At 39.7% G+C, this 15,129-nt stretch overlaps 1 protein-coding gene across 5 annotated transcripts in view; it reads right to left on the bottom strand.

Annotated features, from left to right (window-relative positions):
* Positions 1–15,129, bottom strand: part of LOC307041344 (3',5'-cyclic-AMP phosphodiesterase 4C-like) — a 94,794-nt gene that overhangs the window by 6,343 nt on the left and 73,322 nt on the right. For all 5 annotated transcript variants that reach the window (XM_079684688.1, XM_079684689.1, XM_079684691.1 and 2 more), the window contains 8 exons: positions 12,414–12,507; positions 9,403–9,578; positions 7,402–7,500; positions 6,533–6,697; positions 6,338–6,437; positions 5,627–5,781; positions 5,006–5,128; positions 4,046–4,228 (listed from right to left, as the gene is read on the bottom strand). In XM_079684688.1, coding sequence (XP_079540814.1) covers positions 4,046–4,228; positions 5,006–5,128; positions 5,627–5,781; positions 6,338–6,437; positions 6,533–6,697; positions 7,402–7,500; positions 9,403–9,578; positions 12,414–12,507 — 1,095 coding nt within the window. The remainder of the gene's footprint in view (positions 1–4,045; positions 4,229–5,005; positions 5,129–5,626; positions 5,782–6,337; positions 6,438–6,532; positions 6,698–7,401; positions 7,501–9,402; positions 9,579–12,413; positions 12,508–15,129) is intronic.

Raw genomic sequence — 15,129 nt, 5'->3', positions numbered from 1 at the left:
CTATTATTGGGCTATATAAGGTGTTTGTTTTTTTGTTTAAAGATGTTGAATAGAGACCAATTCTTACTGGTCTCTGGGGTTGTTCATTCCTCCTAAAATGTCATTTTGATTTATTCATTTTTTTTGATTTATTGATTCATAAATAAGATCGTGTGTAATAGACATTACCATGAATGTATCTAACACATTGACAACGATCTAAAATGTTTGGGAGCTACATGCTGCTCGTATAGGTGATTGAGTGAGTGAGTATGCACAGGGATAGTAATCCTTTATGTGCAGTTAGGTGGTGGGTTGTATGTGTGGTTTTAGTTGTGTTACATGTGTGTTTTGGTTCAGCTATCAATTTAAAAAGTAGTGAAAGAGAAACACATTTTAAATTGCCATCTTAATGTCAAATAAGTTACCAAAGAAAGGGTTTAAATTGGCTCATATCAATATTTGTAGTTTAAGGAATAAAGTTACTGAGATAGAGGAAATACTATCATCGGGTATTCATTGTTTAGCTATATCAGAAACTCACTTAGATGACACATTTAATGACGCAGCAGTTGACATTCAGGGATATAGTATATTTAGAAAAGACAGGAATGCACATGGAGGTGGGGTGGCAGTGTATATTCAAAAGCAAATACCAGCTAAAGTGAGATACGATTTAATGTCTCCTGATATTGAAGTACTTTGGTTGCAAATTAATTTACCACACTTAAGACCTTTGTTGGTGGGATGCTGTTACAGACCTCCTAATGCTAACCTTGCTTATTTAGAAACAGTATGTCAAATGTTAGATAAAGTTTGTGATCTTGATAGAGAGATTTATTTTACAGGTGATTTAAACATAGACTGGAATATGTCGCACTGTGCCCTAAAAAATAAGTTGCTGACAATTACTAACACATGTAACTTAGTACAAATGGTGACTAAACCTACTAGGATAATCAGAAAGAAAGATGGATCAAATAGTGCAACTTGTATTGATCATATATTTACTAATTTCAGCCATTTATGTTCACAAGCAATTTCAATCCCGGTAGGGTGCACTGATCATAATCTAATCATCATTGTGAGAAAGACAAAGGTGCCAAAACCAGGACCAAAAGTAATAGTTAGAAGATCAATGAAATATTTTTGTGAAGAGTCATTTATAAAGGATGTTCAAAAGATATGTTGGAAACAAGTTCTTGAGAAACTAAACCCAGATGATGCTCTTGATGGCTTTAATTTCTTATTCAAGCAAGTGATTGATAAACATGCACCACTTAGAAAGCAGACTGTAAGGAACCTTAGAACGCCCTGGTTAGATGATGAGCTAAGAGAACTAATGAAACAAAGAGATGATGCAAAACTTGTAGCTATCTCATCAAGTTATGAGTCAGACGGGCACATTTATAGAAAATTGAGGAATTATGTTACAGCATTAAATAAAAAGAAAAAACGAGTGTATTATGGAAATAAAATTAAAGCTATTAATGATGATAAGAAGAAGATGTGGGATTTAGTCAATGGCATGATGGGCCGTAAGCCCAAATCCACCTCAACATATCTTGAAGTGGAAGGGAAATTTTTGACTAAACCGGTACAAATTGCTAATTATTTAAATGATTATTTTCTTGATAAAGTGGATACTTTGAGGAGAGATATGAAGCAACCTATTAACAGGAACTCCACTTTTCTAATAAATGATTTAATCATGGAAAATAAGAATTGTAAATTTAAAATAGAGAAAGTGTCAATTGCAGATGTTGAATGTCTACTAGGTAAATGTAATGATAAACCACCGGGTGTTGATAATCTAGATGGTAAATTTCTTAGATATGTTGCTAATTTGGTTGCGGAGCCTATCTGCCATATCATCAATGTAAGTATTGAAAAGTGTATTTGCCCACAGGCATGGAAAATAGCAAACATTATTCCACTTGCAAAAAATCCAGCTGGATCATTTTCTGGAACAAATAGTCGCCCGATAAGTTTATTACCAGCGTTAGGAAAGATAATGGAGAGAATAATGTTTAATCAAATACAGAAATACTTTGAAGGTAACAATCTTAATACTGCTTATCAACATGCCTACAGACCGGGCCATTCCACATGCACTGCTTTAACACAAATGACCGATGACTGGAAGGTGGAGGTAGATAATAGGAAGTTAGTGGGAACGGTACTACTTGATTTTAGTTCTGCCTTTGATGTCATCGATCATCCATTGTTGTTGAACAAGCTAGAGCAATATGGTTTTCATCTGAATGCACTGAGGTGGATAGAAAGTTATTTGACCAATCGATGTCAAACTGTTTTTTTCAATGGAAGTCTGTCAACTATTAAGAAAGTCAGTTGTGGAGTTCCTCAGGGGAGTTGTTTGGGACCACTTTTATTTTCTATTTTCACAAATGATCTACCATTGGTCTTACAGGAATCCAAAATTGTTATGTATGCAGATGACTCGACAATATATGGAGCAGGTTCATCTACAAGGGAGCTGAGTCACTGTATAAATAAGGATCTACAAATGATTTCAGAGTGGGTAATAAATAATAAGTTGGTACTTAATGCAGGAAAAACTAAATCTTTAATAATTGGGTCAAATCATCAGTTAAAATGTGAACCTAAATTGCAGTTACATTTCAACCATATTGACATTAAACAAGTCAAGGAAACTAAGTTGTTAGGGATAACTCTAGATCAAACACTGTCTAGGTCTAAACAAATTGATAATGTTGTGTGTAAAATGGGAAGGGGTGTGTCACTCGTTAAAAGAATTGTAAAACATTTGCCAATAGATGTCAGGAGACAAGTCTTGGATGCTTTGGTGCTATCACAGCTTGATTACTGTTTTGTTGTTTGGTCTAGTGCTTCAGAAAACGATTTAAATAAACTACAAGTAGCACAGAATAAGGCAGCACGATGTGTTCTGCAGTGCTCCTACAGAACCAGAGTGACTGAAATGCTGGAGACACTGAAATGGATGAGTGTTAGACAGAGGTCCATTTATTCTCTGTTAAATTTTGTAAAGAATATTACAGTGACACACTTACCACATATATTGTCACAAAAGTTCATAGCACAGTACTCTACACATAACTATCAAACCAGACATGCAATAGAAAAAAGGTTCATTTTACCCAAATCAAGATCAAATATCAGACAGAAAACAGTACTATACAGAGCAATGGTCAGCTGGAATTCGTTACCGGTCCATATCATTCAAGACAACTCAAACATACATTTCAAACATTTGCTAAAACAATATCTGAGAACTACAAATTAAATTTGAACTGTACTTGTGGGTCAATTAGTAATTAGTAATTAGTATTATCATGTAAATTATATTGTTGGTAAAATTTTGTTTAGGTTTTGACTTGATGATGGCTAAAATGTGATGACTATTTTTTTTCTGTTTTGTTTTTGCTTTCACTTCCTTACCATGCACTTTTCATGAAATGATGAGTTGTTCCGTTCTGGTTTGTATTATGTATGTTTTGTGTGGGTGAGGACCCCAGGAAGAATAGCCAATGCTCATGCTAGTGCTAATGGGGATCCTAATAAAAACTAAAACTAAAACTAAACACCGCACAATAAAAGTGATAAAACTTTGATATTTGCTCCTGTCACGTTTCCTGCTGAACTTACCGGCAGTCAAAAACACAGAGGATGTGATTTCAACACAAACTGTTTAGTTGAGACAAACGCCTATATTAACGTCATATGATCAACAAATATATTTTTCTTGGTAATGTAATTCAAAGATATACTGAGAAACAATATCCTGACTAATATGTAAAACATTAACAACGGAGTTCTGTATTTCAATGCCTGAAATAGGACAGTTCAAAATATGTCTAACTGCATCCTTATTATATTTGAACACTTAAAATAAAAAGAAGAATAACTTAAATTCAATAAACACAGGTAACGATGATGCGTTCATAATGTAAAAGATTGAAAGGACCTCATTAAAAATAAAGATGAACACTAATGTTTATTTTGAACTCCTTGAAGTTTTAAACATTTCCGTCGTTTCCCTACATGCCAGTGTGCCGGTGGTTACCTGGGTCTTCTCTACGGAGGCGTTGTGTTTGTCGCACATGGGGCTGATCTCCATGCCTTTGTCCCGCTCTCGGTCTCCCTGGGTGAAGAACTCCTCCATGATGCGGTCCGTCCACTGGCGGTAGATATCCAGCGGTTTGGTTGGGTTGCTCAGGTCGGCACAGTGGACCATGTTCTGCAGAACCTGGAGGAGAGAGGCTCAGTCAGACTCTGTTTCCAAACCTCCACCACAATGACTCAGGACAAGCAGGGGGGATAACTTCAAAAGACATCTTAACCCTGTACTACTAAGTCGTATTAGAGCCATTGTAGTTGTCAGGGTTTATTTTCCATCAAAAAACGTTCTAAACTTAACGTTTTAAATGAGAATTTACAAGGAAAGAAAATAGATTATAAACTCTTTTTGAGATGGTGCTGTGATCAAACCTTGATTAGTGAAGTGATACGGTTCTTTGATAATAAACACCCTTTTTCAGATTTCTCAGAATCTTCTGAGTTTAATCTCAAAATGTTTCTTTCACATGCTCATTTTTACTATAAAAAATTCGGAGAACATTTTACTCTCGTAAACTTGGGATTTTGTGACTTGATTCTTGGAAATTCGGGTTTTTTTCTTCTTCTAAGAATACCCCACTGCTCTGATCCAACACACCTCAACATTACACAGTGTACTGTAGATTGGTCCAGCTCAGTACAGATGCAATGACCACTGTGTCCAGCAGGCAGCAGCACCTTCACACTAACCCTCTGCTACACACACTGTACCAACAGCTGTTCAGTTTGTTGTGTGTGAAGGTCAGTGTGGAAACATCATGTGAAACATGCTGCTGCCATGTCTGGCATCTATGTTGATGGAATAAATATTTGTTTTGTCTGCATGATGTTATTTAAGAAGTGTGTACTTACTGAATGAGTTTACACATATGTCTGTGTTCTGATTTTGAGAAAGGGGCGTACTCACCTGGATGCGGTCAGAGTAGTTGTCTAGCAGCAGGACGCCCAGACTGGTGACCTTCTTGGTCTCCACCATCGTCTTCATGTCCGCCAATAAGTTCATGTGTTTGGACATGTCTGTGGCGAGCACCTAATAAAGAGATTCAACACATTATCGACTGAATGACGCACGCTTCCCATGTGACCTGTACATGCTGTGTATATATGAGATGAGTCTTTTTGTAAAAGTATGTGAGTTTACTGACAAATAGGGTTTAATGTTCTTTGCTTCTCTTAAAAATATATTCACCTTTGCAAAGTGTTAATACATTTGATTCTAAAAAACAACAGAGATTGTATTGTATTGTCTGTTAGCTTCACTGCAGCAGTAACTGAGTTATATCCCTGGCCCCTGGATCACAGGATCTCTGTCCCCAAGTGAAACCTTAACAGTCAAGTAATTTATTAGTGTGATATTATTCAGTATATTTTTAATGTGGCTATACATAAAACAGAGACAATTATAAACCTCAAAATGTGTCTGAAAACAGCACTATTTAACATTTTCCCATCCGCGGCTCTAAAGCTACAGTTGTGTTCGAGCACACATGAAAAGGATATCACCATGAAATAAGTGCAGCAGTCTCACCATGTCGATCACCATCTTTCGGAGGGATTCTCTCTGTTTCTTGCTAAGGTTTTGGAAGATGTCACAGTTGTCTTCTTGCAGCAGTTTGAAGCCGACAGCGAGGTGGTGGTTCTCCAGCACCGAGGCATCGTTGTACATCAGCGCCAGCTCTGAACCTGCAGAGATGTGGGTGGAAACGGTCAAAACTGGTTAATGGGAAACCTTAATATCACTTGTATAGTTTAGCGTTCTGAGTTAGAAAAATAGTCGAAACAAATTATACTCAAATAAAAGTTCAATCTGTAAGAAATTATCACTTGATAACTGAGGAAAATGACAAATTGGACTATTCCAAATTATTTAAAAGTGTCTGAACATTTCCTGAATTTCTGATGTGTTTTATTATCCATGTTTCTTAATGTAGTTTTGTCATTGTTCCTTCATTATGTTACTGCAGTACTCTATGTGCCTTTGCAAATTACACCCAGGCAACACATTAAGTGTTTTGAATATGAAAAGTGATTTATAAATGTGTATTCATGTATATAATTGTATTTAAAACATTTAACGTCTTTAAAATGTTGCCACATATTAAATGAACATATAAAATGCCGGTTGAGATCATCTGTGTTCTCTTCTTAAAACATTGTAAACTTTTCTTGAGATAATCTGAAATCCCTCAGGTGTATGAAACCTGTTGATTGGTGTGTGCAGAGACAGAGGAGAACCTACTTGTGTTGATCAGGAACTGGTTGGTAACTCCTGGGTGGTCGACATCATGGATGGCACTAGCAAACAATACAGCCATGATCTCCAGGTCTGTGAACACCGCCTGGAATAGACGAGGAACGGAAAACATTGTACATTAACCATCTCGTATTGTGACAATGAACAGGAAGTAAAACATCACCATCTTCCTCAGCTCACCTCCAGAGCGGGGGTGGACAGGAGCACGTGGGTGGACTGCACCACGTCCGCTGCATGAATGTTGTTGTGATAAGCTACGTCTGCATGGTAGTGGTCCTCCAAGGTCATCATTAAGGTGATGAAGGTGTCCATTGGGATCTTAAAGGTTTTCAGAAGGTCTCGTTCCTGATGAAGAGGAAGAGGAAGAGGAGAGAATCAAAGTCACATTAAGGATAACTTTTCTCTTCTGTGGTGTCAATTCAATTAACAGAAAGTTCCATTTAGTTTTTTCTGCAACCAGCAGACTCTTGGTGTGTCACAGTGGGAGTCAAATACAACTTCATAGTGACAGTTACTTCCTCACTGCAATTTACATCCTAAATCATGTCAACAAATATATAAGCTTAACTTTCTTTCAAGGGTGTTTTCAGTTATTGTCAATAATAAATACAACAGTTACTGTGCAGGGATTTCTTTCTTCATATTTTCTCTTCTGTGTCATAGCGCTTAAACTCACACATGCTGACAGCTGACCACATAACATACGCTCAATTAAAAGTTAACATTAAAGTAAAAAATAATGGAAATAAAAAAAGAAAGAATAAATAAAAATGACTTCCACTAAGAAAGAATAAATAAGAATACAAATGTACCCTGCAGGGATTAACAACTTTTTTTTGTTAATAATACAAAAAAAAGTACAAGGTGGCGGCTTACCACAGAGGCTATATACTAAATTATGAAAAAAGTTAATTTTATAGACAAGTGCACCAGAAACAGTAGGGGCACCACAGTATGTAAACCATGGGATTAGGAGCAAATGTATAACCTTGAACTTTTATAATGTATTACATTCTCATCATGTTTCAACAGACTGTGAGAGATCCTACCTGGAAAATGGAGTACATGATCACCGTCAGAGGGCGGTTTCCGGAGAATTCTGCTATCTTGAAAACATCCAGACCCCAAATATTAATGTCCTCGACCTCCTGGAGAAGGAAAACAGGACATCTATGAGACACAGGGCGTTTCTGTGTCTGTGTTTCTCAGTGTGTGTCTGTGTGTGTATTTCTCAGTGTGTGTGTCTGTGTGTGTGTTTCTCAGTGTGTGTCTGTGTGTGTATTTCTCAGTGTGTGTGTCTGTGTGTGTGTTTCTCAGTGTGTGTCTGTGTGTGTGTTTCTCAGTGTGTGTCTGTGTGTGTGTTTCTCAGTGCGTGTCTGTGTGTGTGTTTCTCAGTGTGTGTCTGTGTGTGTGTTTCTCAGTGTGTGTCTGTGTGTATGTTTCTCAGTGTGTGTCTGTGTGTGTATTTCTCAGTGTGTGTCTGTGTGTGTATTTCTCAGTGTGTGTCTGTGTGTGTGTTTCTCAGTGCGTGTCTGTGTGTGTGTTTCTCAGTGTGTGTCTGTGTGTGTGTTTCTCAGTGTGTGTCTGTGTGTATGTTTCTCAGTGTGTGTCTGTGTGTGTATTTCTCAGTGTGTGTCTGTGTGTGTGTTTCTCAGTGTGTGTCTGTGTGTATGTTTCTCAGTGTGTGTCTGTGTGTGTGTGTTTCTCAGTGTGTGTCTGTGTGTGTGTTTCTCAGTGTGTGTCTGTGTGTGTGTTTCTCAGTGTGTATCTTTGTGTGTGTTTCTCAGTGTGTGTCTGTGTGTGTGTTTCTCAGTGTGTGTCTGTGTGTGTGTTTCTCAGTGTGTGTCTGTGTGTGTGTTTCTCAGTGCGTGTCTGTGTGTGTGTTTCTCAGTGTGTGTCTGTGTGTGTGTTTCTCAGTGTGTGTCTGTGTGTGTGTTTCTCAGTGTGTGTCTGTGTGTATGTTTCTCAGTGTGTGTCTGTGTGTGTGTTTCTCAGTGTGTGTCTGTGTGTGTGTTTCTCAGTGTGTGTCTGTGTGTGTGTTTCTCAGTGTGTGTCTGTGTGTGTGTTTCTCAGTGTGTGTCTGTGTGTGTGTTTCTCAGTGCGTGTCTGTGTGTGTGTTTCTCAGTGTGGGTCTGTGTGTGTATTTCTCAGTGTGTGTCTGTGTGTATGTTTCTCAGTATGTGTCTGTGTGTGTGTTTCTCAGTGTGTGTCTGTGTGTGTGTTTCTCAGTGTGTGTCTGTGTGTGTGTTTCTCAGTGTGTGTCTGTGTGTGTGTTTCTCAGTGTGTGTCTGTGTGTGTGTTTCTCAGTGTGTGTCTGTGTGTGTGTTTCTCAGTGTGTGTCTGTGTGTGTGTTTCTCAGTGTGTGTCTGTGTGTGTGTGTTTCTCAGTGTGTGTCTGTGTGTGTGTTTCTCAGTGTGTGTCTGTGTGTGTGTTTCTCAGTGTGTGTCTGTGTGTGTGTGTTTCTCAGTGTGTGTCTGTGTGTGTGTTTCTCAGTGTGTGTCTGTGTGTGTGTTTCTCATTGTGTGTCTGTGTGTGTGTGTGTTTCTCAGTGTGTGTCTGTGTATGTGTTTCTCAGTGTGTGTCTGTGTGTGTGTTTCTCAGTGTGTGTCTGTGTGTGTGTTTCTCAGTGTGTGTGTGTGTGTGTGTTTCTCAGTGTGTGTCTGTGTGTGTGTGTTTCTCAGTGTGTGTGTTTCTCAGTGTGTGTCTGTGTGTGTGTTTCTCAGTGTGTGTCTGTGTGTGTGTGTTTCTCAGTGTGTGTCTGTGTGTGTGTTTCTCAGTGTGTGTCTGTGTGTGTGTTTCTCAGTGCGTGTCTGTGTGTGTGTCTGTGTGTGTGTTTCTCAGTGTGTGTCTGTGTGTGTATTTCTCAGTGTGTGTCTGTGTGTGTGTTTCTCAGTGCGTGTCTGTGTGTGTGTCTGTGTGTGTGTTTCTCAGTCTGTGTCTGTGTGTGTATTTCTCAGTGTGTCTGTGTGTGTGTTTCTCAGTGTGTGTCTGTGTGTGTGTGTTTCTCAGTGTGTGTCTGTGTGTGTGTTTCTCAGTGTGTGTGGGCCCACCTTTGCCAGCAGGCTCTCGTGTGGTGTGCTGACTCCAAAGCGAGGGATGCAGGTGGGGGCTACGCTGGGGCTCTGTGTGGCCTTTTTCACACCAATGATTTGTGACATCGGCCTCTTCTTCTTCTTCTCCTTCTCCTTAGAGGGTGGAGAATGGACCTCCACGTCATGTTGTTTCTCTGCAACATGCACAAACAGACATTGAATATATATGTCCGTCTTTAAGTCATTTAAATATCAGACTTTACTTGATTTGCTCTACTTTAGCTCAACTGTCACAATGTCAGTAGGATAGAGTCTGATTCAAGCGTGTATTCACACCGTCTTTGTGAAATAATTGCAGCAAGTTAAGAGATCTAATATCTCTGTTGGTGTTTTTTAATATATGACCTCTTCTTAAATTGAAAAAGATTTAACGTTGTGTGTGAGAAGAGCAAGTATTCATGCACACATATTGAGGAAATATGATCACACTCTTGCTTCTATGCTCCTAGGCTGTCAATCAATAAGAGGACAATGTTATTGTCGTTGTCTGTAGGCACCTGCAGCTCTACGACTCATCGTCAGTACTGTACAGAGACTGAACAACAGAGGAAAGGGCTTGATAAAAAGTGAGCCAAGCCATACAACTACATGGTAAGTTCTGAAAGTAATAATTACTTGATTCATGTTTTTGGTAAGGATTATTGTTCGCAAGTTTTGAGTTCTCTCAGACTTCTTTGTGTAACTAAACACACCTTGATTCTTCTATCACCAGTACAATTACTAACGGTATTATTAGTGCATCTGCTAACTATTGCTGCAACCTTTTTTTATACTATTATTTCGCTACCAACATCAACGCACCGATAACCGATATTTGTAATATGATCAAAACTATTGATAATAAAAACAACAATTATTCAATGAGCATTTCTTTAATCATGCTAGTTTCTACTGCTGGTGCTAGAACTGCTAAAGCTCACATAGAGACTTGTATAACTAGTGACTGCACCAGCTAATATTTATTATAGAAATGCTATCCAAACAGTTTAGAGTAGTTTTAAGCAACTTGTACCTCTTCAAACTAATACAGTTATAACTATGCACACTAAAACGGCTAACACTGTACAACAACAACAACAACACCTAGCATAATACAATTTCATGTAGTACATTACTGTACATACAGTAGGTCACATAAAGTGTGATATTATGTAACCAATTTGTTTTGACTCAGTGTAAAATGTCCGTAAAATGTAAATTGCAATGTAAAAAGAAATAATGAAAATTACAATTAAATGTACGCAATGCTCACGTACGCAGTTCAAACTGTATATAGACCACGGATGAAACATCACCAACAAAAAGGAATTATACAGGAGGTATAATGAAGCACACCTGCAGTATGAAGCTGTTTTGTCCAAACACAGCAAGCTGTAGATTAATAAATATGAACGGACTACATGGCAGAAGGTGCAGAACACCTGTAGTAGAAAGCTATGATGAGTAAAAGCTGTCAGCTTCTCAGTAGCTCAGGATTGTCCTGAGCCTGATGACAAAGCGCTTCTCGTGTTTTTCCAAACATGAGTTTAAAAAGGCTTCATCATGTCTGGAGATTTTTTTCTCTCAAAACAGCAGTGAACCTTGTAATCCTTACAGCAAAAACACGAAAATGATGAAAAAAAGGTTTCCACGGACAGAATCAACATAACCGCCATATGACTTGTTGACACAGAGGTGCTGTCCCAGCAGACACGATAGTGAAAATGACTCATCCGTATTTGTACAAACCGAGGTAATAATGATCCCATTTTGACATCCCAGACAGCCTCCTTTACCTCACGTCCACACATCATCCTGAGTATCTCGCATCTTTTTATTAGCACGGCAGGAATGATTGTTTGAACGGTATCCAGATATGAACGCAGTTATAAGCACACGCCACCTTAAGGATGCAGAGCGACCTGAGTGGCAGCGTCACACAAGGCGCTGTCTGGCCTCTCTCACCTCTCTCACAGTGCCTCCTCTTCCTCACACCCAAAGCCATGGTGTTCATTTCCAAACGCGGCAGGGCTTGATGCCGAGGCACTCATGTCAGAACGGCAGCCGACTGGCAGCTCCGTCCTCCTCCAGCTGGACCTCCATCCTGCCGGCGCGGCTGCTGAAGACTGAGCCTCCTATTGATGCAACACGCCGTCTAATAATAATGCACCCTGTTGCTAAGACAACGCCACACAATGTGTCCGGGAATGCTGTCTGTCGTCGCGCCTCCTTCTCTTTTAGGGAAGGAAGAGTCCTCACCTTTCAATCCCTCTCCTCCTTCCTCTATTTAAAAACAATGCACTGTTCATATTTCCAGCTTTTTTTTTGTATCTTTGTCACATTATTAATTACATTGTTATTTATCAGAGGTTATACATTTCCTCTTTCCTTCTCTACTCACTATTTTTCCCCTCGAAAGCAACCTCTTCCTTATTTTAATAAACCTTGTTTTTTATATATTTAATATCTCATTTCTTTAATATTTACCTATCTCTTTTATTAACTTTTTTAGTTTCCTCCATCTCATCGTTTTAAGGAACAATCATTATCTCCTTCTGTTTGAACTATTAAAGCTCTTTTTTCTGCTCTCAAATTGTTCCCAATTGTTACATTTTTCTTATTTTTTCTCCATAAAAACAAGGAATCTCTCTCGCCCAATCTTCTTTTTCTCACAGTACCTCTTATAAAGCATGCCATGCTCACATCACATATGTTTAGAAGCAGTTTTGTGTAATGCTGACGGCAGAACATTCAACAAAGCTAGTTTATGCAATTATGCAAATGTATTTCTTCTTGTTAGATAAGCTGGAACGCACCAAAGACACTGACATGTTGGGGATAGGACAAATGTATTTCATATATCTTAGAATAAGTTGTCATGCACCCCATTTTCAGTATAAGGCAACATGATTCAACAGCGAAACCTTTCGGCTTTTTCCTGCTGCCACAAAGTGTGCTTTCATTCATTGACGTCTAGCATGCAAACTCACCAAGGAAGGTGTTGGAGATGAACTCTGACACCTGGTTCCCTGAGCGGCTCGTCTCTGACAGCTGCGTCAGCTCGCGGTTCAGCATCCTCTTAAACTGTTTTTAAAAGAAAAAAACAACAAGAAAAGTGGTTAGTCCGGGTAGGACTGCAGATAAAAAAAGTTAGAAAGCACAGATAAGCTGCATGTGTTGGATGTTTACACCAATATGGCAGTAAACTGAATATTTTTACATAACTTTAGACATATTTGATTTAAACACAATAAATATTATGTATATATACTGATATACCTGTGTTGTTTGTTGTTCCTTTCTATGAAGCGGGTCATTATGTCGCATGAACTTTTCACAAATCAGATATGATAGCTCACTTTATAAGAAAAGGTCTGCTTTGCTTTTCCTTAGGTTTTCTGCAAACCATGCACACACACACACACACACACACACACACACACACACACACACACACACACACACACACACACACACACACACACACACACACACACACACACACACACACACACACACACACACACACACACACACACACACACACACACACACACACACACACACACACACACACACACACACACACACGCACACACACACACAGCCTGTTTGTAGATCCAGTCCTGAGTCAGATCCAACGGACTCCCTCACTCAGCATTGAGCACCCCCCACCCCCTGCAAAGCCTGCACTGCTGATCAATAGATCCCAATGTAAACAAGGCAGCCAGCAGCACTCCCCGTTGCTCACCTGTCTGAGTCTCCAGCACAGACAACCGCAGAGAGCCGATGCTGGCATGTTAACCCACGCATGCTGATGTTAGAGGCTAATAAAAATCCAAAACGAGAAGCAAAAAAAAGTGACGGGTTGCTCACTCAGACTGCTCCACACTCAGCAGGGATGGCTTGCAAATGAAAAAGAAGTCTGTCTGGGAAAATAAAGTTCCCACAGTCCCATGTGCTGTCCTGAAGATAAAGGGGGGGTCGGAGGGGATGGGCTGGGCGGGGTGAGGTGGGGGAGGTTGGGGATGTGGTCTACCATCGGGGGAGAAAGGGTGTGGACTGCAGTTGCTCATCCAACTACTGTCACACACTGTCAATGAGAAACATGGAGAGGGAGAGCGAGAGACTGTGAGGAGCCCCCCCTCCCCCGCCCCATACGCTGCCCAATCAGATGGGTCCGGCATCAGGGGCTGGGTGGAGGAGAGGGATCTGATTGGCCTCCTGGGAGATGGAGGAGGACTGAGTGTAGCAGCCAGACGGTGGAGAGGAGCATGAGGGAGGGAAGCTGGGAGATGAGGATTTACTCTTTCATAGATGGAGAGTGTTCTGGCCATGTTCACACTGAGGCTGCATGTCTAATCACATCCCGTTTTCTCCCCTCATATGCTACCTAAATTCTCTTACAACAATAAACAGGAAGAAGCAACTTGCAATTCTGTTCAGCACACATGGACAGGAGCAACAGACCCAGATCTGGAAGCATGTGACCTGCATGTGATTCTTATTTGAAAGCTAAAATAAAAACAAATCATTGTTGTCATGACGAAAGCAAACACTAAAAATAGAAGAGACAAAATATATTACCAGCAAAATATCCTGTTGAAATATTAAAGATTGTTGTGTCTGCCGTGGACGTTTTTCTATTTACTTGAGGTAAGGTATATTGTATCTTAAAGGGGACCTATCAGGCAAAATGCACTTTTGTACGTCTTTTATACATGAATATGTGTCAGGGGCGCTGTAGTCTGCCACAAAAGCAGCGAAGAAGACTTCCCGCGCATGGTTGCCATGGTTGCCCTTCTGTTTATTCTCCGCTGTGGACACTCTGGTTCTTTTTCTCCCTCCCCGAGGCAAGCGTTTTCTCCTGCTGCTGTAATTCTCTCCGGTTTGCCACCAGCAGATGACAAACACCCACCTCTCCGCCGGTCAACATGTCCGTTAAAGTTTAAATCCTCCGGACAAAATTAGAAAAGTGCCGGTCAAAGGTCTTCTTTGTTATTTATTGAGCTTTGAAACAAATTAATAACGACTCTATATAATCATATAAGAATAATACACGGAGGACGGAGCCTCTGTTTTTCTCCCCCTCTTCTGAGAGCCCAGCAGCTGATCAGAGCATGCTCCCCTCTCCTGCAGGGGGGTGTGGTCAGCTGCAGCTCATTTGCATTAAAGCGACGTCACAGAATCAGCCCTTGCAAAACAGGGCTAAAAAAGAGCAAATAGAGCGAAATGAGGCATGGCTAAAATGCATGATCTGTTTGGTATTTTGAAAAAAAAACTTCACAGGCATGTTTTATATAGGTGCGGCCCTCCAATATATTATTCAAATATAGCATGATAGGTCCACTTTAAATTCAGCCTCTCCATCTCTTTTATCATGTTTTTTTATTGCTTATTGTGTTTTATATCATTAACATCTTCTGTAGATTTCTTAGACAATGATTTTGACCCTCTACATTTTTTATGAATTGTTTTATACTTTAGTTTATGTATGTCATCGACGTGTGATTGACAAAATGGTTTCCAGCTTACTTGGCATTTATCAGCCATATATAATTTGTTTATGTATATAAAGTGTATGGATGTAGTTGTCTGATGATGATGTGAATATTTTAAAGGTGCCATGTCATGCTTTCCTGGTTATACCTGTCCCCTTGTGTGTTATGTAGCTTTTTATGCATGTAAACGGTCTGCAGAGTCAAA

This window comes from Notothenia rossii, assembly GCF_949606895.1.
Source record: "Notothenia rossii genome assembly, chromosome: 1".
Classification (NCBI taxonomy): Eukaryota; Metazoa; Chordata; class Actinopteri; order Perciformes; family Nototheniidae; genus Notothenia; species Notothenia rossii.
Note: the sequence above shows the minus strand (reverse complement) of the source record. Positions and strands in the feature narration are given on the sequence as shown.